The 24,394-nt window shown below is 37.5% G+C and overlaps 1 protein-coding gene across 3 annotated transcripts in view; it reads left to right on the plus strand.

Moving 5' to 3' along the window:
• Positions 1-24,394, plus strand: part of LOC131044746 (uncharacterized) — a 228,526-nt gene that overhangs the window by 37,727 nt on the left and 166,405 nt on the right. For 2 of the 3 annotated variants that reach the window (XM_059218421.1, XM_057978163.2), the window contains exons 7-8: positions 11,906-12,036; positions 12,129-12,177. The exons of the other annotated variant lie outside the window; for it this stretch is intronic. In XM_059218421.1, the coding sequence (XP_059074404.1) occupies positions 11,906-12,036; positions 12,129-12,177 (180 nt within the window). The remainder of the gene's footprint in view (positions 1-11,905; positions 12,037-12,128; positions 12,178-24,394) is intronic. 3 annotated transcript variants of the gene reach the window in all.

Here is a 24,394-nt window from a genome sequence, read left to right on the forward strand (position 1 = left end):
GTCAAGGAGCAATCGTTTAGCCGTTTAAAGGCACTTGGCTCTATAATTTATAAACTGAATGACAAACTCTTATCATAGTTTAAGAATTGGGACTTGGTAATTGCTTGGCTGTTTTAGAATTTTTAAAAACTTGGGATTGAGCAAAAGCTTGGGAATAAGCTTGGCAATAACTTGGCGAATTCATCTAACTTTAAAATATACATTAAATTTAAAAGATATAATTTAAAAACATGCATATTACTAAATTTATGGACCATGTTACTGATTTCCTTCATAGCTAGATCAAAATTAGAGTTAAATACACTTATAGACCTAAAAACAAGTTAAGTCATAATGCACAAACACTTTTTGGAGTATTGTATGAAGACATTTTAATTTTGTAAATATAAGATCCAGCGCAAAACTGTTATTAACCAAAGAATGCAAGAAAAACTATAGCCATATCTCATCACAATATATGATTTAAGGGTTGAACCATAGATACCTTCATCCTTTATACTCATAGTTACGAGACTCAAACTCGTCTTGGGCTTGACAAGCTGATTTTGGACTCAAACTCAGACTCAGCAAAAAAAATCGGCAAGAACTCAGCATAGTGAAAACTCAAGAACCTCAGAGATTTTTAAGGATTTAAAACTTGTTTCATGCACTCTTTATTCAATAAACCTTAAAGACACAACAACATTATCAAATAGAAGCTAATTTGATCACATACACAAGTATACATCTATCACATAAGTATAAACGCAAATTGTAGCTGAAGGAAATAACACACTTAGATATATAAATATTGTCAAATGTATACAAAACTCATGGATTATGAAATTTATTGCATCAAAAGTTCCAAGAAATAGCAAAACAATAACTAGAAGTCTATAGCTCAGAGGAGCCTGCATCCTTCCTACGAAGGCATTTAAGGTAGGTCCTAGATTATGCAATAGCCATAATCTTTTCTTTTTTCTCCGTGCCACATGCACTAACATCATTTGTGTCTACTCGTGCTCTATCCTCCTCCTCTGCCATGACTATAACCTCACCTCTCTATCCACTTGGTCAACCCAATTGAGGTCCTCATAACGAAAGATAGGATCCTCAGCCTTAGTGATCCACTCAGATTGTGGATTGACCTCCTCTAGAATAATAGGGGTGGAATAAATGCCCAAAATCTGTGTATGGCGAAGACACAGGTTGTAATGAACATAGAGTAGATCATTCAACCTCTCCACAGACAGTCTATTGTGCTTCTTGGAGTGTATGTGCTCAAACTTCCTCCAATTGTACTCACAATCCAAAGTACTACATGGTTGGCTTAATATACGAAGCACAATCCTTTGAAGATTTTGTACATTAGCACCAAACATTTCCCACCATCTATCTGAGATGGGAAAAAGAAAAAAATCAATCTCTGTAGCCAACTTTAAGTTTCAAGATTTAATAATAATATAAAAAAGAGTAAAATTTTATTACATTTTAAAACTTAAATTATGCCTGTAATATATTTTTATGTGGTTGCAATGTCATCCGATTTTCTTTGTACGTGTGACGAGAAAAGAACTCTCCTTGTGCACGACTAAAAGTCTTAATCTCATGGACTATTTGTGTTGTAACATCAGGGGACATATGCTCTATCATTGAGTAGAGCCCATTCAGATTCTTCTCATCCACCTTGAAATCAGGGTGGTATTGGAATGTTGGATTGAGGTAATAAGCGGCTATGAGTAGGGGCCTGTGAAGTTGGAGGTGCCATCACCTATCAATGATCTCCCAAATGGGACGATACTTACCGTAAACTCGCGCATAGATGGATCTAATGGTCTCCTTGGCCCTATCCATGCCATCATTTATGTAGCCCATTGTGGACTTATCCCTATCAACAACTCATAGGAGAACTATCAAAAGCTCAGTGAATTGCAATTAGTGTGAAACATTAACTTAAGTGTGAACAAAAATAATTAAATAAAAGAAAAGTATGAATAAAAATTAAAAATTAATGTAGAATTAGACCTTCACAATCTCTGCAACAGGTTCCCAAAAGCTTCGCTCACCAAACATGCAATTTTCCATATCAACAATCCTTGTAGTGGTCGTAGCATAGGATGAGGAAGTCCACTCCTCATTAACAAACATGCGCCTCAAAGCTCCCTTTGACCAAAGCAAGGATTGTAATGTGATGAAATTTGTAGCAAATCTGGCTATGCCAAGACAAGCCAACTTCTTTTGCCCCATGTATTGCCTCATTAGGTTGAGGACCCATGTGTGATTATATACAAATTTACAAATGTTTTTGGCCAAACCCACACATGTTTTGATCCATGGAAGGTTGCCAGAATCCTCCAATATGAGGTCAAGGCAATGGGCAGCACATAAAGTCCAAAATAATGTTGGATGCCTCTCCATCAGTAGTCTACCTACAACAACATAATTTCCTGCATTATCCGTCACCACTTACACCACATTTTCTGCATGTCCCGAAGCATCAATTGTTTTGATGAATATGGTGCCACTTGAAAAAGAAACAAAATCAATGATTCAATAAAGCATAAATTAAAAATATTAATTACTAAATCAATGCATTGAAGGAAGTACAATCACCTGAGGAAGAAACATGAAAATTCAACAATGTCCTATTTCTTCTATAGTCCAACCATCTTCCTCCATATCAGCCGTTGCTTCTCTATTGCGGCTTTTACATCAACCACCTTATGTGTCAAAATTGAGTGCTTTGTGTCATCTTCACTAGGAGCTTTGAACCCCACCCCACAATCAGTAATGGCATCAACCATATTTTGCCAATAAGGAGAGCTAACACATACAACAAATAAATTAAATAAAAGAAGTATTGTAAAATGGAATGTTTAAATTTGAATTTGACATCTCTAAATATAAAAATTCAAGAGACAGAATCAAGCTATAAATTAAAAAAAATCAAATAATTTGAATTACTTGGCTGCATGGAACGGAATGGTGCAATGGTACCAAAAGTTTCCAATTGCACGCTTAGCTGCTTTATGTATGTCCTTGTTCCAACTCATGCTCTCAATCGATAGTTGGGAACCAAAAGTAGTGCATGGCAAAAAAATGAATCCATCCTAGATTTATGAATTCTAGGCCCAAGGCTAATTCTGCCATTACCACCAGCACTAGCACCAGCACCTGCACCAAAACCAGCACCGGCACCAACACCAACAACGCCACCAACATTAGCCTACCGAATCCAACACTTAAAGAAGGACAAAATGGAGGCATGGAAGAAGACTCTCCACTGCCACCAATGCTTGTCATCTCCTCTCTATTTCTCCTTTTCATTTATTTTTGCAGCTCAAATGTTTCTAATTGCACTTGCACCTCACAAATAACCTTAGTAGGTGCCTGTGAGAATGGCACAACATCATGGGTGGGTATGTTTGCAAGATGTATTTCAATCTATTAATGCCAACTCCATGATAAATTGTTTTGCAATAAGAACAAATCCAACACCTAAAGAAGGACAAAATCGAGACATGGAAGAAGACTCTCCACTACCACCAATGCTTGTCATCTCCTCTCTTTGCCTCTTTTTCATTTCTTTTTGCAGCTCAAATGTTTCTAATTGCACCTGCACCTCACAAATAACCTTAGCAGGCGCTTGTGAGCATGGCACAACATCATGGGTGGGTATGTTTGCAAGATGGTATTTCAATCTAATAATGCCAACTCCATGATAAATTGTTTTGCAATAAGAACATTTCACCTCTACTTTTTCTTGCCTACGGAAAAGTTCAGCATGTTTCCAACATGGGTCCCTTGTAACTGGGGTTCTGGACTTTGTGAAACAAATGATTTGAAAAGCTCAAGACTTCTCAATGACATATAAATACAAAAAAATTAAAATTTGTGAATTGTAATTTATAAGTACTAAATTAATACAAAAAATTGTAGAGTTTGCAACAATAAAATTAGTTTTGCAACAATAAAATTAGTTTTTTTAAACAAAAAACACCTAGTGTTTGTTCAAAGAAAAAAACCCCAAGGTTCTTTATTTGATTTAGTAAAATAAAATAGAAAAAAAAGTGAAATGTAAAGAAAAATGCAATTTTTGGTTAGAAAAAACACAAAAAAGCCTTCACAATTCAAGCTTACCTCTTAAATCAAACTTGAAATCAAATGAGAACTCCTTCGAATCGTTAATAGACAACTCTTGGTGCACCAAACGTGATCCACGAAGCTGCCAAATGTGATTCAACAATGGATTTTTGGTCTACCTCCTTGCTAGTTGCCCTACAATGTACTCTAACATTTGCTCACAACTCTCTTTTCTCCTTCTATTTTTCCTTAAAAATGAAATGATATTGCTTTTAAGGTAGAGGAGCAAACATAAGCGAAGAAAAAAGAAACTTAAAACCTTTAATTTTATGTATTTTTGTACTTTTTAATTCCCTGCCATGTGGCAGAGTCTAGGTGTTGGGACTTGCTCAGACTTGGCGAGTCTGGTGAGTCCTTGGACTTTGCGAGTCTATAGAAAACTTGGCTGGGTCTGAGTTTGGGGCCGGTAAACTTGCCGAGCATGGCGTGCCTCCGACTCGTCAAGTCTAGGCGAGTCTCGTTTCACTGTTCATACTAGATGCACATGTATGATCATGAGAAATGTAGGTTTAATCTTAAAACTCATTTTCACATTTGTAGAATGGAAAGCATTATTTAGAACATATGTGACAAAAACTGCACTTTTTTCAACAATGGATGTTTTTAATAAGTACATTTTGGCATACCCACACTATTTTGCTATTTCCTTAAGTTGAATATGAAAAAAAAGATTTAATCAGCTAAAATAAATAAATAGATAAAAACATACCTTTATGCACAACACCACAACCTGCAAAAACCCTTATTGTATAGTTGTCCATTTTGAATAAGGGTTCATTTTGTTGTTGGCATCCAAAACAAAGTGGAGAAATAATTCATGTTACTTTTTAATTGATTTTGGGGGAGTTATTATAGTGGCACAATTTTTTGTGATCTAGGGTGAATTTTGGTAGTTTTTTCAACAAACATTGCTGTGAGTTTTTTGCACAAACTTGGACATAAGTTATTGCAGTGATAACTTGTGGGTAGGATTTCATGGCGAGTACATGCTAATTATCTAAACTACGAGTCAAATGCATACACTATTGTTTGAAAGAACATAATACAAATTGCTGTGAGGATATCTACTTCCCAATTGAGGTGGAGGAAAAGTTGGAAACTTTAAATGAGTTATGATAGCCTTGACGTATTAATGATCATCTCTTGGAATTTGATACGGAACTGGAAAGATAATTGAAAGATATGTTAGCATTTTATTTATACCTTTAGGTACAACACAAATTGGGACTATATATGAGGTAAGCTTCTTGCCAAATTCGAAGGTGAAACTCCCTTATAACTTACAACTAACTCTAGATGTTAAACTATAGATAAAATCTACAAGTACTCACACTATACATAATAAATCTGTGAATGCTTTTGTTTTGCAAAGTGAAATAAACTAAGTGAATTTGCCTCATCTTTTTAGCCTTGTGTATGAGCACAAGATTGAATCAACTCTTCTCCCATAGATGAGATTTTTTTTTAAAGGGTCTAAACTAGATGAATCAACAACTGCTCTGATACAAGGGTCGCTTCTCGTACTAAATAAAAGTAGAAACCAAATAAAGGTAAACTAATCTAACATAAAAAACACTAAATTTCAGAAATCAAATAGCTAAAGCTACATATGAAGCTACTACTTAGAAGACACGACCACCAATACAGAGCTTGATGCTATTATTCACTTTCAATTCACTCAATGAAATCACACAGGATTATCAGATTGAACAGAAACTTGAATAATAATTTCAGCAGCATAAGTGGAGGATCAACTATCATTAAGAAAGTATTGTGCACAAAGCACTTAAATTTGGCGTTATAGATGATCATTAATTATTTTCAAAAATCAATGTCTGTAAAGCTAACCTGCTGAAAATAACTAAAAAGCTTGAACTAAAACACTTAAAAACTCAAACTAGTGTTTAGATAAAAGCTCAGAAGAGAAAAACTAAAAAAACGTTATCTTGCACCCACCCAAAAATAGGACCTCAGTCTAAAATAGGATTAGCTTTAAATAGCTAATTAAGAAGCTCCTTTGAATTTGGTGAAACTGAAGCTAATGTTTGGTCCTCGTCTTGAGCATGCTGAATTCGATCAAGGAAATTTTATCTTTCAAAAATGATGGTAATCATGTAGAACATCCAGTTTTTGAACATCCTTGCCTCCAACTGTCTTGTAACCTTGTTCAACAAGGCAATTATGATACTTAATTCATCCATAAAATCATTTTGTAGCAACACTTTTGGCAATGTTTTTGGTCTTTTCATCTCAAGGAAAGCTCTTCCAAATTATCGCTCTACTTCTTTCATATTTCTTTAGGTCAACAATTTGAGTTTCCTTATATGGCTGCAACCCTAGGGCAACTTTAAAGAAATCAGGGTCAAATTTACACCGCACATGAGCATCAAAATTACGAATTTAATAAATTACGAAGTGATGTGCACGTGCAAATCCAATTCCTATAATTTGATTGAAACCAAAAAAGAGGCAGCTTGCATTGGCCCACTATCCCTCAATCATTTTGCAAATTTACTGCACTCTTTTGTTATATCCAAGGTGTAAATCAATGATGTTCACATTACCAAGTAAGTATCTTTGACAAAATCATTTTCATTCACAAAGTGATTTTGGCTTCACAACATGTTCCTGGAGCTCCATTTTCAAAATGAACCTGAAAATGAGGGGGGTGACCATGGGGCTGATCCTGGAGCCCAATCTAGTTCTATGGCGAGTGCACCAGCTAGTATAGGTTGCCCTTCAGAGTTGTTGGCACCATATGCTAGGGGTCATTTTGATCCTAAGTCTCCTCTAAAACAGTTTGCTTCACGAATATCAGTACAAGGCACATCACATTCAAGTGGGGGAACAAGGAAGTGGAAGTGCAACATTTGTGACACTGAATGGTTCGGTAGCATTAGTAGGGTGAATGCACACTTTCTATTTTGGAGAGGAAAAGGCGTGAAACATTGTAAGTTTTTGGAGGAAGCTAAAAATATACAGTACAGAATTGAGTTTAACAGGCTTTGGGGGTTCCAAATGACACAAATATTTCAATGCCTACTACTTTGTCTGCTAGGGCAGCACTTCAGGGCAACCAGAATGTGCCACATACTTCTCATGCTTTGTAGACGGGAGGAATGATGTTTGGATCTCCATCCACTTCCACTTCTACTGCCGCCAGGGCTGGGAAACGTAGGTTGCAGACACCACAAAGCAACCCCATTGCTGATATGTTTAATGTGCAGCTAAGAGATGAGATAGATGAATCCATTGGCAAGTTCTTCTTTGCCAATGGCATTCCTTTTCATGTTACACGGTCTCCTTATTATAGGGAGATGATGGCTATGGTGGCCAAGGGAGGACCATCTTATGTGCCACCAGGGGAGACGAAAAATGAGGACCTCGATCTTGGATAAATGCTATTCCAAGATCAATATTTTGATGGAGAAGATGAAGGCATGTTGGGTGGCATCGGGGTGCAGCATAGTTATGGATGGGTGGACAGACATTAGCCATCGTCCACTCATCAACGTCATGGTCACATGTGCAGAGGGTCCATACTTCCTTAGAACAGTTGATTGTACAGGGCATCGTAAAGATGTTGATTTCCAGTTTCAGGTCCTCAGGGAGGCTATTGAGGAGGTTGGGCCACAAAATGTGGTCCAAGTAGTGACAGATGCAACCCATGTGTGTAGAGCAGCAGGGAGACCCATTGAGGCAGCCTATAGACACATTTGGTTGACCCCATGTTGTGTGCATGCCATGAACAATGCACTCAAGGACATGGGGAAGATAGACTGGATTAGAGGAGTGGTCACCGATGCGAGAGATGTGCAGATGTTTATGTGCAACCACCACACTTCACATGCACTCTTCAGGACCTTCGCGAAGAAGGAGTTCTTGAAACCAGTTGAGACTAGATATGCATCCTATTTCATTCTCTTGGAGAGAATGATTGAGTTGCAAGAGGCATTGCAACTCATGGTTATGACTAATGAGTGGAATAAGTGGGCTGAGGCCAAGACAAAGCAAGGGAGAAGGGTGAAGGAGATAGTGAAGAGTGATGTGTTTTGGACTGATGCGAAATACATTGTCTCCATCATTTCTCCAGTATTCCAGGTGATCGGATGTGGGGATGGGGATGCACCTAAGTTTTGAGAGGTGTATGAGTGCATTGACTCTATGCTTGACCAGATGAGGGTTGTTGTGCGAGTGAAGGACCCCTCTCTAGCATTCTACAATGAGCAAATCCGGCCTATCATTCACCGTAGATGGGACAAGTTGAACACTCCTTTGCATATGGCTGCCTTTGCCTTGAATCCTAGGTGGTACAAGGCTAGACCGGGTAGACTGACACCGATTCAGGATGATGAGGTGAAGGCGGGTTTCTTTAGGTGCATAGAGAAGATGTTTGATTCCAGAGATGCCAACACAATGCACACTGAGTGGGGAAGATTTGCCACTCTTAGAGGTTATTCAGATGCGGCAAAGATGGATATAGACACTATGGCACAGGAGGACCCATTTTTGTGGTGGAATTGTCATGGCCCGAAATCTTTGACCACTTCTCTAGCCATCCGTCTGCTATCCCAAGTTTCCAGTTCTTCAGCTGTTGAGAGGAACCGGTCTACATATAGCTTCATCCACTCTCTTAAGAGGAACAAACTTACCTCTAAGAGAGCAGAGAAGCTTGTGGTTGTACACAGTGCTTTGCGTCTCATGGACCGCAAGACACTTGTGTACAAGGAGAGTCTAGCGGCACGATGGGATGTAGAGCCAGAGGAGCCTTCACAGATTGATGAGGATGATCCTACCACTTCAGATGCAGGGCTAGTTGGTGTGAGCTTGAGGGACCTTGATCTTCAGGAGTCCAACAGTTTCAGTGAGGAGGAGTTCGCAGATGATTAGAGGCCTCCATTAGCTACATTTTGAGTTTTGTCATTTTGTCTTTGACTCTAGTCTCTTTTGTAATGCTATTGCTACACGTATTTGTATTTGGCTACTCATTGTAATGATGAATCATGTAATCATCTTTATTATTATATACTTTGCAATGGCATCAGATATTCATATTTTCGTTTTCCTTTTTCGATATAATAGAAATGAGAAATCTCCAATTTGACAATTTCATTTGTCAAATTTTATTTAGCATTTAGCAATTAGTATTACTAATCTAAGTAATCTTGGTATTTCCTATAGTTTCATTTGAAATCTAATTCTTATACTGTTATACTGTCATACATCTTTTCAAAACTAGTTTTTCAAGTACTATATGTATATGTATAACTATATGAGCACCACCACCCCGCCACCCCCCCCGCCGCCGTCCCCCCCGCTGTCCCCAAACTTAGGCCCTTGGTCCCCCCGTCCTGGAAACACGTCCCCGCGTCCCCGCGTCCCCAACGCCCGTGGAACACTGAATATAACCAACTAAAGTTATCTGAAAAGCTGGAAATAAAACACTTTAAAGGTAAAACTTATAAATAATCAATCTGTTTAAAGTAAACTAAAAAGAAGTTCTCTATCCTCCATCCAAATTAGTGACCTCACTCTAAAAATAGGATTCACCAAAAAAGATAATCTGAAAACTCCTCTAACTTCGGAGTATCTAGAGCTAGTGTTCTATCCTTTTCTTGAGCATGCTAAACTCAGTTGAGGAAAGTTTTCCCTTCACAAATGATGCTAATGATGTAAAACATCCAAATTTTGAACGTCCTTCCTTCTAGCTGCCTCATTACCCTATTAAACAAGATAATCATAATACTTAACTTATTCTTGAAATCATTTCGCATCAACACCATTGGAAACCTTTTTGGTCTTTCTAGTTCAAGCAACCATTTTTTTCCCACCTCTTTCTAATACTTTCAAATTATCATTCCAGTCCTTTTCAGATTTGTCTAGGTCAACAATTTGAGTTTCCTTAGATGGTTGCAACCCTAGGCAACTTTGAAGAAGTCAGGGTCAAATTTATGCACCACCTAATCATCAAAATTACAAATTTCTCTTCTCTTGGGTCATAATGATGCACACTTGCTAAAACCAATTCTTGACATTAGATTGAAACCAGAAAAGAGGCAGCTTGCGCTAACCCACTATCCCTTAATCATTAAGGTGTATGTGTATCTCTGACTAAAGTTTATTTGTTCACTTATAGTGATTTTGGCTCCATAATATAATCTTGGAATGCCATTTTAAAATTGAAAACCCTAGTGCCTTATCACAGCAGAAAACTGAAAGTGTAATTTTTGTGTTTGGAAAATGGGTAGAAAACTGTTGTGCAAATCCTTGAAAATCAGTGCCATGCAAACGTGCACAAAAAATGCCATGCAAAACCATGAAAATCAACAAAAAGAAGGGAATATGTGTGCACAAATCTGCAATTATGACTGTTATTCTTTTCACCCTTTGGTGACTGAAATTTTCTGTAAAACGATCGTTAAAATTCTAGGAGCAGTCTTGAAACAGTCACAATATATGGAGGTTTTATGGTACCAAGCCTAGATGTCTTGTAGGATGTTTACAAGTTGTTTATAATTCTCACGCAAAGATGCTAACACCAATCTTCAAACCCTTGTGAAAGGATGAAACCCTAGTACTTGGATCTAGAGATTTTGATGGCACTAAACCCTAGAGGACAAGTTGAAAACTGCTGGAGCATGGGATCATTGGGAGTAAAATGGGCACAATATTTACAAACTCTTTAACAAAATCTGAAATCTGCCCTTGCAATGCTAAGGATTCTCAACGCCAACCTTGTTGGTGCCTCCCCATGGTGAAAGTACTGAAATCTATACGAAACATCACAGGTAGCCCCCTTAATTCTTTGCAGATTTGAAAACCGAAACATTTCAACTTTTTTGGTCGCCAAACACTTGAGCACTCCAATTTGGAACATCAAAATAAAGTACTGGCAGATTTATAATGCTCTCTATGGCCACACATTCTTTTTTGGGCGTAAGTTCTTTATGTTTTTTGCCTTGATTGGCAAAGCAAGGCTGAGTGCGCACCTAGGAGGGTTTAGCTTCTCAAAAGTTGTTCTTTGGGAGTGTGAATTTCTAGCAATGTGAGAAGAGTGTGCCTAGGAAGACTTGGCCACTTGAAATTTCAAATTTGTCAAAGTGATGCTATGCGTCTTCCAGTATGGTTTAAAAAATTCACTTTTGGGTGGAGCATTAAATGTGTGAGCTTGAGAAATGCTGCCACTTTACCCTTCTTCATGACTCGAGAAGTGCATTCTTAGAGGTGTCTTTATTTTTAAGTCATTTTGACAAAGTGCATGTCTGAAGGTGGCATGTTAAGCCAAAGTGGGCACTGCTAGAAAAATTGCCATTTTGTTTGACTTGGTGAAATATTATTGCTTTTTGATTCTGACTTCCTAGGCATGCACTTTGAATTCCTTGCCATGGCTAAACACCTCTAATGTATTTGTTTCAATGTTCTCATTCATCTGCTAGTCATATAACACTTTCTGATTATAGGTAAATATTCTTTAGTTGTCTCCAATGTGCTAAGAAAGATCTCCTTTTGCACCTAGGATGTCATTTTGATTGCTTTGGACTGTAAAATGGGTTAGCATTGTCTTTTACATTTTCATATGTATATTTGTAGACAGTTTTTGTTTTCACTTGATTGCTTTAAACAATTACGTGATGATTCTTTCCTTACATGATTTTCAAGATTACAATTTAAAGCAGTGCTACTTCTTTCTTTAGAAGTAGAAAAGACCTTTTTACCTGAAAAATGTGGTTGTTTTCATTGTTTTATAATGCTTAGAGTTAACATTTATATTTGATAAATGCAGGTCATCTTTCCTGTAAGGAAAAGACAACCTGCACTGCCATCTGCTCCACATCTCAAGTTGGTTTCTTCAACATCATTGAAGGATTTATTTGATGTTGAAGAGATGAAGCTTCCAATATGGGTGGATGGGATGTGGGTATATTTTGGGATTATATTATTTTTGTTTCTGGATTTGGTTAAATCTTATTTTTTCCAATACTAATATTTTATTTATGCTATTGAAGGTGCATGGCTGAGTATATTCCTACTTTGGAAGGAAACCTAAAAGCTCAGGCAAGTAAATCTTGCTGTCTTGGGATTGTCCAATATTCTTCTCTCAAATTTGTTTTCTAATCATAGATGCTTGACATGCATGTGAATTGCTCATCCTTCTTAATGATTTTGTTTCATAATTGTTCTTTGCCCATATTGTTTGCAATTGTTTGTTTTATAGTGCATTATAGGCAGGCAACTTGAAAATAGGTGTTTTCCACCAGTCTTTTGGGATGGGGATGGGGGGATGCATTTGTAGGAGGCCTTTGCTGGGGTATAGGAGGGGATGACTATTAAAAAAGGGAAAAATTGAAAATATAAGGAAATTTCATATATTTATGTGATATCATTGATAAGGTATTCATCATATACTTTATAGAACCTTGGTACATAACATAAGAATTGAATTGAAATTTCAAAAGAGAGTCGACAAACAAATTAACAAAATTTATTGCTTCTATGTCATTATACACATATTATATAAAATTTACAACAAAATGCTCAAATTTCCCAAATTTCAAATAGAAAATGACATAAACATTAAACATATGCAGCTATCCTTAATTAGTGTTTGGAAACACCCCATTAGAATCAAAGTTTGAGTCTGAGTCATTGCCACTATGTGGGGCTGTCTCATCCAATGGAACCCCATCCAATCCCTCATGCTTCCTCATCAACCTATGTGGTATTATTAGATCAACATGCCAATGTGTGGCTATATTTGACAATACTTAGGAGGTTATAGATTTTGAAGCTGCAAAGCGTAATGATGTGGTACCACCAACTTCTCTACCCATCATCAGTTAGGGTTGTCTCTATCGACTATCTAATTGAAGCTCTATGTGGACCAATTCCCCTCTGTAGTAGAGGAACTAACCTCCTATGAAAGGAGGTGAAGTGCAAGTATATTCAACTCTGTTGCATCCTTGCCATGCCACATCCACCATCCAATAGGGTCAATTTGAGCTAATGTAGCTCTATCTATCCCTATTTTTGTTTGTTGAATGTTGTAGTATGGAGATTGAGAAAAGCTAGCCATTGTTTGTGAAGTAAAATAGACTCCTCGTCAATATACATTTTTCGAAGGGCCTTTTGTGAGCCCTTTTTTCACTTCATCATGAGATGGAGGCACTCTCCTAGGCTTAGATACCATTTGGGATTTAGAGCATAGGCTACCATGTAATGTCCCCATTCAAGACTTACCATAATTCAGCCCTGGGACATCAAGTTTAAATTGAAATAAGAACTTTAATATATTAATAAACATAAATTTTATTAGAAAGGAGAACATTTCATTATAATATTGACTTAATATTTTAATAATAGTTTAGAAGATAGGACTTATCTTGATAGATTCCCCTAGCTTGTGCTGATCATAAATGTGGTAATATCTTTCTTCGAAGTCCAATCATAAATGTGGCTATGTCTTCTCCAACCTTTTGCTCTATAGCATTGTATCGTATATTCTTCCCTTCACAACACTAACACTCTTCATATATTCTAGTATAAATCTGAATTACATTTCATACCGTTTTGATTTGTAAGAAGTATTCGATCTTTTCTGATATATTGTAGTCCTATATGCATCCAAGGAATTATAATTATTATAGTAATCTACAACTTGGGTATCGTTGTCCTTGATATGAAGATGTGTGCTTGCACCTAGGCTTAACGGTGCTCTTACTTATTTTGATTCTGTTCTCTATGCTACTCTACTGACACTAGGCCAATCTGCTCAGCTTTTAAAGATCCAAAGGATCAGAAATTCTGATAATAAAAATTCTATGGCCCCCCCATTTGTGAGGATATGATTCCCCTTAAATATGTGAGTGAAGAGTTGTATCCATTCCACAATCGTGGTCGTTCAAAAATGTCTAATCACACCCTTAGTCATTAGTAGTTAGTTTATCTTTGATCCCCTTTTTCCCTAAATCGCATGGTACGGCATTGGTATTTAATTCAATGATGAATATCCATCGTGCCTCTTCATAATTAATCTATCGATCATTGATATTCTTGAATTACTGATAAATGGCAGATTATGGTTCATCTATCATAAATCGGGGTGCTGGAAATGATTTTCTGTTTAAGACTGAACCTTAGACTTTGTCTTGATTTTATTAGATTGTCCTCGTATTTATCGCTGCTCTATAAGAAATCATGGTTATTGCAATTTAGTAATTAATAAATTGCTGCCTTGTCAGTCTCTTACGTAGGATTGTCTTTTATTGAGGACTCTAACATTAAGAGGTGGGCCCCATAAATTTGTCTTTTAGGGGGAATAAGGAATTGCACCAAAAAGAATTAAAGAGTTATTCATTAACATTTGTAATGAAATAATTAATATCTGTCATTAATATTATTATTGGTTATTGAATTAATAATCAATATTATTATTTGATAACTATGAAATTAATATTAATATTTAATAAATATAAATTACATATTAAATTTTGTTTATTATTATTATTAAGATTTTATTTAGTTCATTCTTATTCATTTATCTGGTTATATATATATATATATTTATATTTCAATTGTATTATTATTTATTATGTTATCATGTTTTGATCGTTTAGATGGGGACATTACAATACAATATGAAGTGGGGCGTTCATAGTGTTGAACCATTGCGTCACAATGGACTTAATATACTCCTCAAAATCCCAAAGTAGGATCCTTGTTATGAATGGATTTTTTCACTTTCCCAAGCATGCTATCAAATGTCTCGGAAATCTATTGAAGGCCAGGGTAGTTTGTATCGACATATTTGATGACTCTCACAATAAGTGAGATGGAGCAAAAATATCTGCAAACAAGTTACAAATATTAAATTTTCAAAAAAGATTGAGACTCAAATGAAAAATAGTGAATGCTATCGCACAAAATGAAAATAGAGAAACATTAATAATTAAAAAAAAACAATAATTTCTTACCTCAATGTGGACTGCTAATCATTGTCAAGGATCTTTTGTTTCACATTTATGTAGTGTGATCTGAAATGTTGATAATTTTTTTTTCTATACAATCTAATTCAGAAACAGTTACATTATTCATTATGGATTGTGGAAATCGGATATCATTAAACAATTACATCTTTGAATATTTGGTTGAAATACAAAAATGCGCCACATGAAATTGTATGGTAAAGAAAAAGTTAACAATAGAATACTCAACCACCTCATATGATTGCAGATCAAATAACTTTGCAACAATAGCAGCTCATTTCTTTCCCTTGGTGAAACCCTCTGTCCTTTGAGTCCCAACATCTATGGCATGGCAATGACACACTAGGCTCAATAGGCCCTCTAGGTCTTCCCTTATTTATTGTAAGGGCTCTTTCCTTTTAAAATTTATCTCACAAATAAATAAATTCTCATAAATACAATAATGTAAAAACTAAAAGTAATAGCTCAATATTCATATCCAATGTCAAATACATCTCAATAACATAGTGCTTAATCCAGGTATTAGCATGTGAAAATGTTGGAATAATATTACAAAATCTAGGTATCACATGCCATATGTCCACCACAATATCATATAAGGTACAATACAAAAAAAAACATGTAAGAACTGATAGAGAAAATATAGACAATAGGTCTCTGAATGCCATCAATCTCAACAGTTATCCACTAACTCGAGAGACGCGAACTTGGCTTAGGCGCTTTTCTGCCCAACCACGAAGCTTGTGCTGCCCTGAAATTTTCCTTGAAACGAAAGATACCAAGCCCTGCACGAAATGCTTGGCTACTGCAAAACAATAGGTCGGAGGGAAACCCAATGCAACCTTATATATCTACATGCATTTGTTTGTATGAAACATATTATATAATTTGCTAGGTTAATTCATCTATTTCAATGAAAGCATGGTTTTGATCAAAGTACTTTTAAAATAACAGAAGATCCTAAAAAGTGGACCATCCTTCTCTGTTCATCCATATTCAACACCCATTCCCAAGAATGTAAACCGGATGGTGCAAGACAAAGAAAACTACCTTCCTTTAAGGAAATCACTCATGCAACATGCATACACATTAAAATGATTAACATTCTTTCACTTTTATGCATATGATAGGTATCAAGATTCTACGTGCAATCATTATTATTCAAGATTCTTTTTAATGAAAAGAAGTTTCTAAAGGTTTAGTCATGCATGCAATACAAAATAAACATGCTTAGTCTATTACAATTATGTAAGCTGAAAATTTCATTGATTTTTATCCAAATTATGTCTTTGAAACAGATAAGAAGAAGATTCAAATATAGATAGAACAAGTATTTTGTCTAAAAATATCAAGTAAATATGAAGGTAAGTGAGCACATACATGCGTGTACACACACACACACATGAATGTGTGTGTGTGTCTACCCATGGCGTAAGCTATCATTATCCAGGAAATTCTTTAAATGCAATTGCGATCATAAAAGAAAAATTGATAAGTGATTTATAAATCAATAGCAGTGGTTCAATGATTCAGTTACAAAGATTTAAGTAAAAAAAAATTAGAGAGGAGAATTATCATAATTTCAGTCATAAAAACACATACTAAATATATTCACACAGACACATACACATACACACGCACATAAAGAGTGCATATTATATGTGCTCATGGTTATTAAATTTCTGGTTTATGATCAAAATTAAAAAACAGTGATATAATAATTCTGCTGTTGCAATTGAAAATTAATTCAATTCAATAAGTTTACCAAACAGAATACTACAATTTGGTTTATGTATATTATACCTACTCATGACAATTGCTCGAAATGAAGATACATTTTCATGGATCTTTTTTAATTAATTTGAGAAAAGAAAAGAGAGGTAGATCTACGTACGAGTTCAGTAAGAATGGTATGTTCAAATCTGTTGGAAGCCTCAAATCAAGCAGCTCTCTATACCCAATTGAAACCTCCAAAATTCTTTATCTATTCACTGTTTATCCAAAACTTCCTATTGCTGTCTTGTATAATCTCACTGCTGTGTAAAATACTGTCCTTTCAAAATGAAGTTTAATTCTATTTTATAGAAGTAGTGGCTACTATTTTTGCCCCTTTCTCCATCCAACTGAGCAGCTATATTTGGCTTCCCCAAAACTTTTGTTAGTTATGATTTACTAATACCCTTTCAAAGTGTATGTTCCATTTCTCTTTTTGGCTTTCACTCTGTTGCATTGTTTCCTGCGACTTAGCAATTCCCTTTTGCATGATTTATTTTTTTAATTCCCTTTTGCATGATAAGACTATAGTTTTTATTTTTTACTTTATCTGCTTGAATAGCTCTGCCTGTGAAAACAAGGGTTCAATATTTTTTTCCTATTTGCTTGATTTTGAAATGATAATAGATTGATATTTGATATATACAATAGAGACGAAAGGCTCCATTTTATAAAATTACAAGATGATGTTTCTAAAAGGGAACAATCGTAAACAATAGGGTTGTTTCTCGACGCTGTACGCACACAGGTATCGCTGGAGAAGCATGTTTGGAAACCTCGGGAGACGAGGGACCCTTCACAACCAACCATTTTCTATTGCACCCACTTGGATACCATGGCAGGTAGCGGGGAAGCCCATTCTAGTAGGAAGCGACGAAGACCACCATAGGTAGACACGGAACAGGAGACATAGACAGTTGACGAGGATGCCGAAGAAGAGGCTGATAATAGTGCAGAGGAAGGGGACGATTCTGAGGACACTTCTTCTAGGAGCATCCAGAGTCATGACACATTCCGCCTTGCTAGTCGGAAGGAAGTAGAGAAAGCCCCTAGTACAGAGCAGAGTAGTGGCCACGCAGTGTCTTTTGGGCACGTGACGAGAGGAATCCGTGGATTACCGACAGGTGGAGTGCGACCTGCGGGAGTAGGCCGACTAGTGTATGCACTAGTAGTATTGACTCAGGATGGAGGACTGACACCTCTCTAGACTTCGAGGGTAACGGTGGGAGCCATACCAGTCGTACCCATCCCAGGATTTGGGCAGTTGAGACCCCGACCTTCATTGCCTACACCCTTTAGGATCGCCACAACAGTTCCGATAGAGGACGTTCCAGTAGTGTCATTGGTTCCCAGTGAACCTCCTTGCATTGGGTCTATCGTACGGAAGGAACTGGTTCATACGGAGGTCACGACAGTAGAGGGCATGGTGACCATAGATGATGATGCTTCCATGGATGTGTGGCTGGGTCGCTAAGAGATGCCTCCAATGACACCACTGGGAGCCCCCCCTGCCTCACCCTAGCCACGTCCTTTTCCCGAGATTGTGGACCTCGATCAGGGTAGTTCTCATTAGGAGGCGGGACAACAGGAGTTGGCGATGGACTTCCTGCAGGACACTGTTGGGTTTGAGGAGGAGATGATAGAGATGCAGCAACAGGAGCAGGCCACTACCGAGAGCCAGACAAAGGGCATAGAGATATTTTTGGCAGAGATGGGAGCCAGTGCGTAGAGGATGGCACTAGAGGTTGAGGCCAACACACGGAGATTGGCAGGCTCTATTCAGGAGTGGACCTTTGAGCAGTTTGCCGTTGAGGGACTCCTCGCCTTCACCACCAGAGGGTGTGCTGAGGAGTTTGGGAGATGTTTTGAGGCTAGGGGTTGGCCTGCTGTGGAGACTCCCTAGATGTTGGTAGATTGGAGGAGTGAGGAGATGGTTGGGGTTAGTGGAGTACACTTGCTGCTACAACGGGTAGAGCAAGCCTTCCGGGACGGGTACTACGAGCTCAGACGTACCCAGCATGGTGCCTCGGCAGTAGAGACAGAGTGGGTGGTGACCATCACAGCTCGAGAGGAGCTAGCCACTCGCTTGCATACGATGGAGATGGAGTTGGCACAACAGAGGGCCCGAGCGACCAGCCTAGAGGAGGAGTTGGCTTGTGCCAAGGCAGAATTGGCCCGAGAGACAGTGGTGCGTGCACACGAGGTAGCAGAACGGGCAGCCCTAGAGACTCGTCTCACATCTACCTTAGAGGCGTTGGATGGGAAGCAGAAGGAGCTTATGGAAGCAGTTTTTATGGTGAAACGATCTAGGGAGAGGCAATTGGTAGCCGAGCGAGATCTCCAACATCAGACACAACAGGTTCACCAACTGAGGGAGCAGTTGGCAGTAGCAGCACCACCGACCCCTTCTTCATCAGGGATGCCCTCTGTACCCCCTCAACTTTGATTTTCATATTTGGTCTTCATGTCATTTCCCATTTTGTTTGTACGTCGTTAGAAGATGACCTTTTTTGGGGCGGATGATGTTGTCGGGTAATTATGTCATATTGTAATTAGAATGTTACGTGTGTTAAGGGTCGGTGGTTACGTGACGGTTGTCGGCAGTTGCAGACAACCTGCACTGACACCTATATATTTCTACTTGGTTTCCTATTTCAGGGTGTAGAGATTGTTGAAGAAAGTTATGTTTTGAATGTACTGGCATTTGGCATTAATGAATACAGGCATATGTCATGTCCCCTCCTTGATCCTAAATGAAATAATAATTATTTTTAATTAATTACCAAAGAATGATTATTTGAAACCTATTTATTTATAATATTTATTACTATAAATATTCAAATAAAAGTAAATTAATATTATATTATGAACATTTAGAAATATTATAAACAAATATAATAATAAATAAATTCAGAAAATATATGTAACAAAAAGAATATAAAAACTGCCTTCATCCTCATCAATAACCTGAGAAGTAAATAAAGACTAAGGGGTTTGCAGGTATCAGAGCTGTTCCCTTAGCTGTAGACAATGATAATTAATCATGAATATTAATAATAAATTGGTTAAGTAAGCCATGATAATCACAGCCATCATTATCGACTTAAGGAGAAGACTAAGATTAGTCTTGTTGAGACATCGATAATATTATTGGAGATCCTTGACTAATAATTCAACATCCTTGACCAGATCATCAATGTATCTAATCGATGGTTATAAGAGTCATCGATATTAGGCAGAGTTTGGAATATGCAGATGACAGCGATAAAGTCATAACGACTTAACCAAGCAAAAGATTAGTCATCGATATTGCTAGGCAGCGCTTCGATGATTAGAAGGGCAAATAATAAACAATATTGTTGTCAGCGTTTGTGGTTGAGTTAGGAAACACGATGATAATTAAGCGGTTACAACAGTCAACACCGATTAATTAGTCATGGAAGGATGTGATTAATGAAGGAAGGGATATGTTGAAATGGGCATAAGACATGTCGTTCCATTTCATACGATATAAGAGGACATTTCCATCATTCAACGAGGGGGGATGGAAAAGGATTAGGAAGTCATCGACAGCAAACACCCTTGTTCTCAGTGGTATGCACGAGGATGGCTTAATACGTATGCTTAACATATGAAGTCTAAATAATCTTTGAATGCAGAATTTAATAGTAATGTTAATATAGATTGCTTAATTTCTTATATAGTGGCAGACCAGATCTGACGCATGTCAGATCTGTCTGCCCTTACACCCCACTAAATATAATTATTGGTTTTTAGGCATTGATCAAGGGAAGGAAATAAGAAGCATCTAGTAACATTAGATCAGTGATGAGATCAGAATTGCAGTAACCTTCTTATTCTTTGTGGTACGCATAATTGTTTATATATATATATATATATATATATGATGTTGTATGCAGAATTTAATTATAATATTAACATAGACTGCAGTTGGTATAATAGTAATACTTAAATTCATAATGGTGGCAGACCAGATCTGTTTTGCATCAGATCTGTCTGCCCTTTACTACCCATTAAATATATTAATAACTAATACCAATAAGGTATATTACAGGTCATTAAGCAAACATATCAATAATTGATTATATTATTTAATTAATTAATTAATTTATGTGTATATAATTAAGTCAGTATATATATATATATATGATGTAATATCGATAGGGTTGTAAACACATGCATTTATATATATACATAGTGTCTTAATCAGACAAATGATAATATTAGATTGTGATCAGTAAGAGTTCATAAAACAATAAACGGAAGGAGAATATGTTTATCTTTGTTACTACTGCTAGTGTTTAAGAAATTGGGAAAGGAGATGTTTCCATGTAGGGGACATTACAATTGGTTTGACACTTGCATTAAGAGTTATGGATGTATGATAGATGAACAATTTATTTGTTAATAGATAATTGGTTGAGTGGTGGAATATCACTGTTTGGATTCATGTTAAGGTGGAGATGTCACCTAATATATTTAGCTTGACTCATAAGTATATTGAAATAGATTATTTATGGTTAAAACATGTCTAAACCTAGTAAGGGACATCAGGCATATGAGTTCTTCTGTTTACTTGCATTGCTGTATAGTTTCATATTTCCTACATTTCTGTACTGTTATGCACTATTGAACACACACACACCCGTCGGGGGAAAACAGGCCCTAAGCTGCAAACACAATGTAAAGTCAAAGGTCAGGATTGACACACGATTGCATGATTTGTCAGAGATGCTCTAAACCCGCTTCAGCACAAGACTAGGCCCACTGGTGATGTATTTTAATTCTATTGGCTGCCAACTAAAACAGGTAGGAAGCTGTTAAATGCTCAAACGTTCAAAATTGAAAAGCGACGACTAGTTCGCACCATCAAGATGAATACGAGCCACCATTAATTCTCTCAATTGCACCGTTTCTAGCAAATTTTGTGCTTAATCGACCTCACATGAATCTCTGCATGCTTACCATATTGCTAAAAGTGTTCTCTGTGAATTTTGCGATTTGAATTTTCAAAAGTTAGGGTTTTGCATTAAGTCTTGTGTGAAAACAATTGCAATAAAGTTTGAGGTTTTAGTTGTTGCCTTTTGTTGCTTTAGTCATTCATCTTCGGTCCTTGTTGTAGTGGAGTTCTTTAGAGCACTTCTAGGGTAGAATTGATAGCAAAATTAAAACCCTGCGTAAGAATTCCATTGTTTGATAAGCCCTAGTTTCAAGAATTCATTATGATCGAGTGGTCTGCTTCTCAATCTAAGAGGAAATTCACTAATGAAGTCATTGCTCAGCTTCCAAGATCAACCAACACTTAGAAGAGAGCAAAAGCTAGCAGTAGACCATAGGATTTTCAAATTGGTTTCAACGTTGGTTGCAGAGACCCAATCATTGAACTTTGGGGGTTCAATTTGTGGAAAAGATGCTACAACAAGAAAAAAGAGAACATCCCAGTTGGAAATGTTTGGGATCTGAATTTGGGAAGATGGTTGTTCCTAATGCATTCGTCAACATTGATCTTGTGAGAGCCATAGCCAGAAGATATAAAGAGGGAACAAGGGAAATATTGGCTCATGATGGAGGGAGATTGGCCATCATCAATAAGAAGACAATTGAGGATGCTTTCATGTTGGATGAATAGACCAATTGGCCACTTGATATAGATGAACTGGCCAAAGAATTCAAGTCACATGATAGGGTCTATAGGAGCAGGGTCCCAGCCTTTAGGCCGAAGCACTTGACCATGGATGAAAAAGCCCTAACTCAAAGGGATCAACCCCCTTACAGTGTTGACCTGTTTGCGAGATATTTCAAGGAAACATACTATGCTTTGTGTGAATTTTATGTTTTGGATGTAGGGAGTAAACATTTTTTGGGGGATCCATTCGGCGATTCATGGTAGAGTTGGAAGGGTTCACTGAGGTGGCATGAGGAATTGCAGACTTGGCCCTATGGGTAGACATCAGTGCGGCACCAGAGGCAAAGAAGTTACTGGAGTTTATGAGGATTGGGTGCTAGGAGGAGTTTGAGCGACAGTTTAGTCAGCATGACTGGCCAGCAGCCGATACGAAGGAGATGATAGAGACTTGGCGCCAAACGCACCTCATGCAGGGACATGGGGTACTTAGGCCCACTCTCCAAGGCATGGAGAGTTCTTTTCGAGAAATCTTTCAAGTGCGTCAGGCACAAGCATAATAGGAAGCAACCAAGGCTGAAGTGACACTCATCTTGGAGGAGTTGGATCGGTGGGTAGAGCTTGCAGTTGTAGAGAAGGACCTCCGAGCTGAACTTGAGGAGGCATTAGGACACTAGAAAACCCTTGTGGCGGAGCACAACGCCAAGGTGTAGGGATTGGAGGAGAGGGGGACGGTACTGACAAGCCAAGTAGAGTAGAAAGACAAGGATTTGATGGAAGCCATCTACATGGTGAAGACAGCTCGTGAGCGCCAGTTGGTTCCTGAGCGTGACCTTTGGGTCTGTACCGAGCAACTTTAGCACCTTCGGCGACAGGCTCCAGCTTCTTCTGCCACTCAAGGGACGCCCTCTCACCCTCCTTGTACTCAATAGTAGTCTATTAGTATTTGCCCCGTTTTTGCTGTAGTCGTATGGAAGACGACTTCTTTTTTTGGGGGTCTGATGTAGACGACAATTATGTGATCACTAAATAAAAACCTAGGTTATGCTAATTTGGCATGTAATAGGTAATTAGTTCCCGTAGGTAGTTGGTAGTTCCGATAGTTGGCACCTCCGCCAATTGACCGTGTGGTGTATATTTTGGCAATGTATTGGGGAACGAGAGTTATGGTTGAATAGATAATTGTGATATGATTGTACTATCCATTACTGATGCAATAAAGCTATATCATTCTGCCATGTTGTTGTGTTTGTTCAGTGCATTATTAGACCACACAGAAGTTTTGACTATGCAAGTTTATTGGTAGGTAAATTACATACCGCACTGTGTCATTTCAAAGCAAGCCCCTTAGTGCACTTCGGGTATTATTCAATCTTGATGCATATTTTTTTGTTCAATGGTCTCAAGGTCTGGCATGCAGACCTTGGGGTCAGGCCTATGGCTGAAGGGGAACATCGCCTTGTCCAAGAATGGACATATTTGTGGGACATGAATTGCAGGTAGTCCAACTATATCATGTTTGAAAACCATTTTGTTAGAAAAATGATGGCCTTACTTCAAGGAAGTGTGCCATGGGGTCTGAGTGAGAAAGCAAAGAAATTTTTGAGACCAAAGGACCTTGACCCAAAATGGGTATAGATCACAATTGGGGGTCTTGGTTTTATTTCAAGGACCATACTATTATTAGGGTTTTTGGTGGCCCTGCTGTACCAAGGGACCTTCCAAGTACAGTGCCTAACAGAGTTGCCTTTTTGGAAATAATGCACCAATTTTATGAAGTTGAGAAGTTTATCATTGAAGGTGCTCTCAAGAAAGGGTCATTTCTACTATCACAAGTTCAAGCAGGAGGATATTATTTTACCAACAAGAAGGC

This window comes from Cryptomeria japonica, chromosome 3, assembly GCF_030272615.1.
Source record: "Cryptomeria japonica chromosome 3, Sugi_1.0, whole genome shotgun sequence".
NCBI classification, from domain to species: Eukaryota; Viridiplantae; Streptophyta; class Pinopsida; order Cupressales; family Cupressaceae; genus Cryptomeria; species Cryptomeria japonica.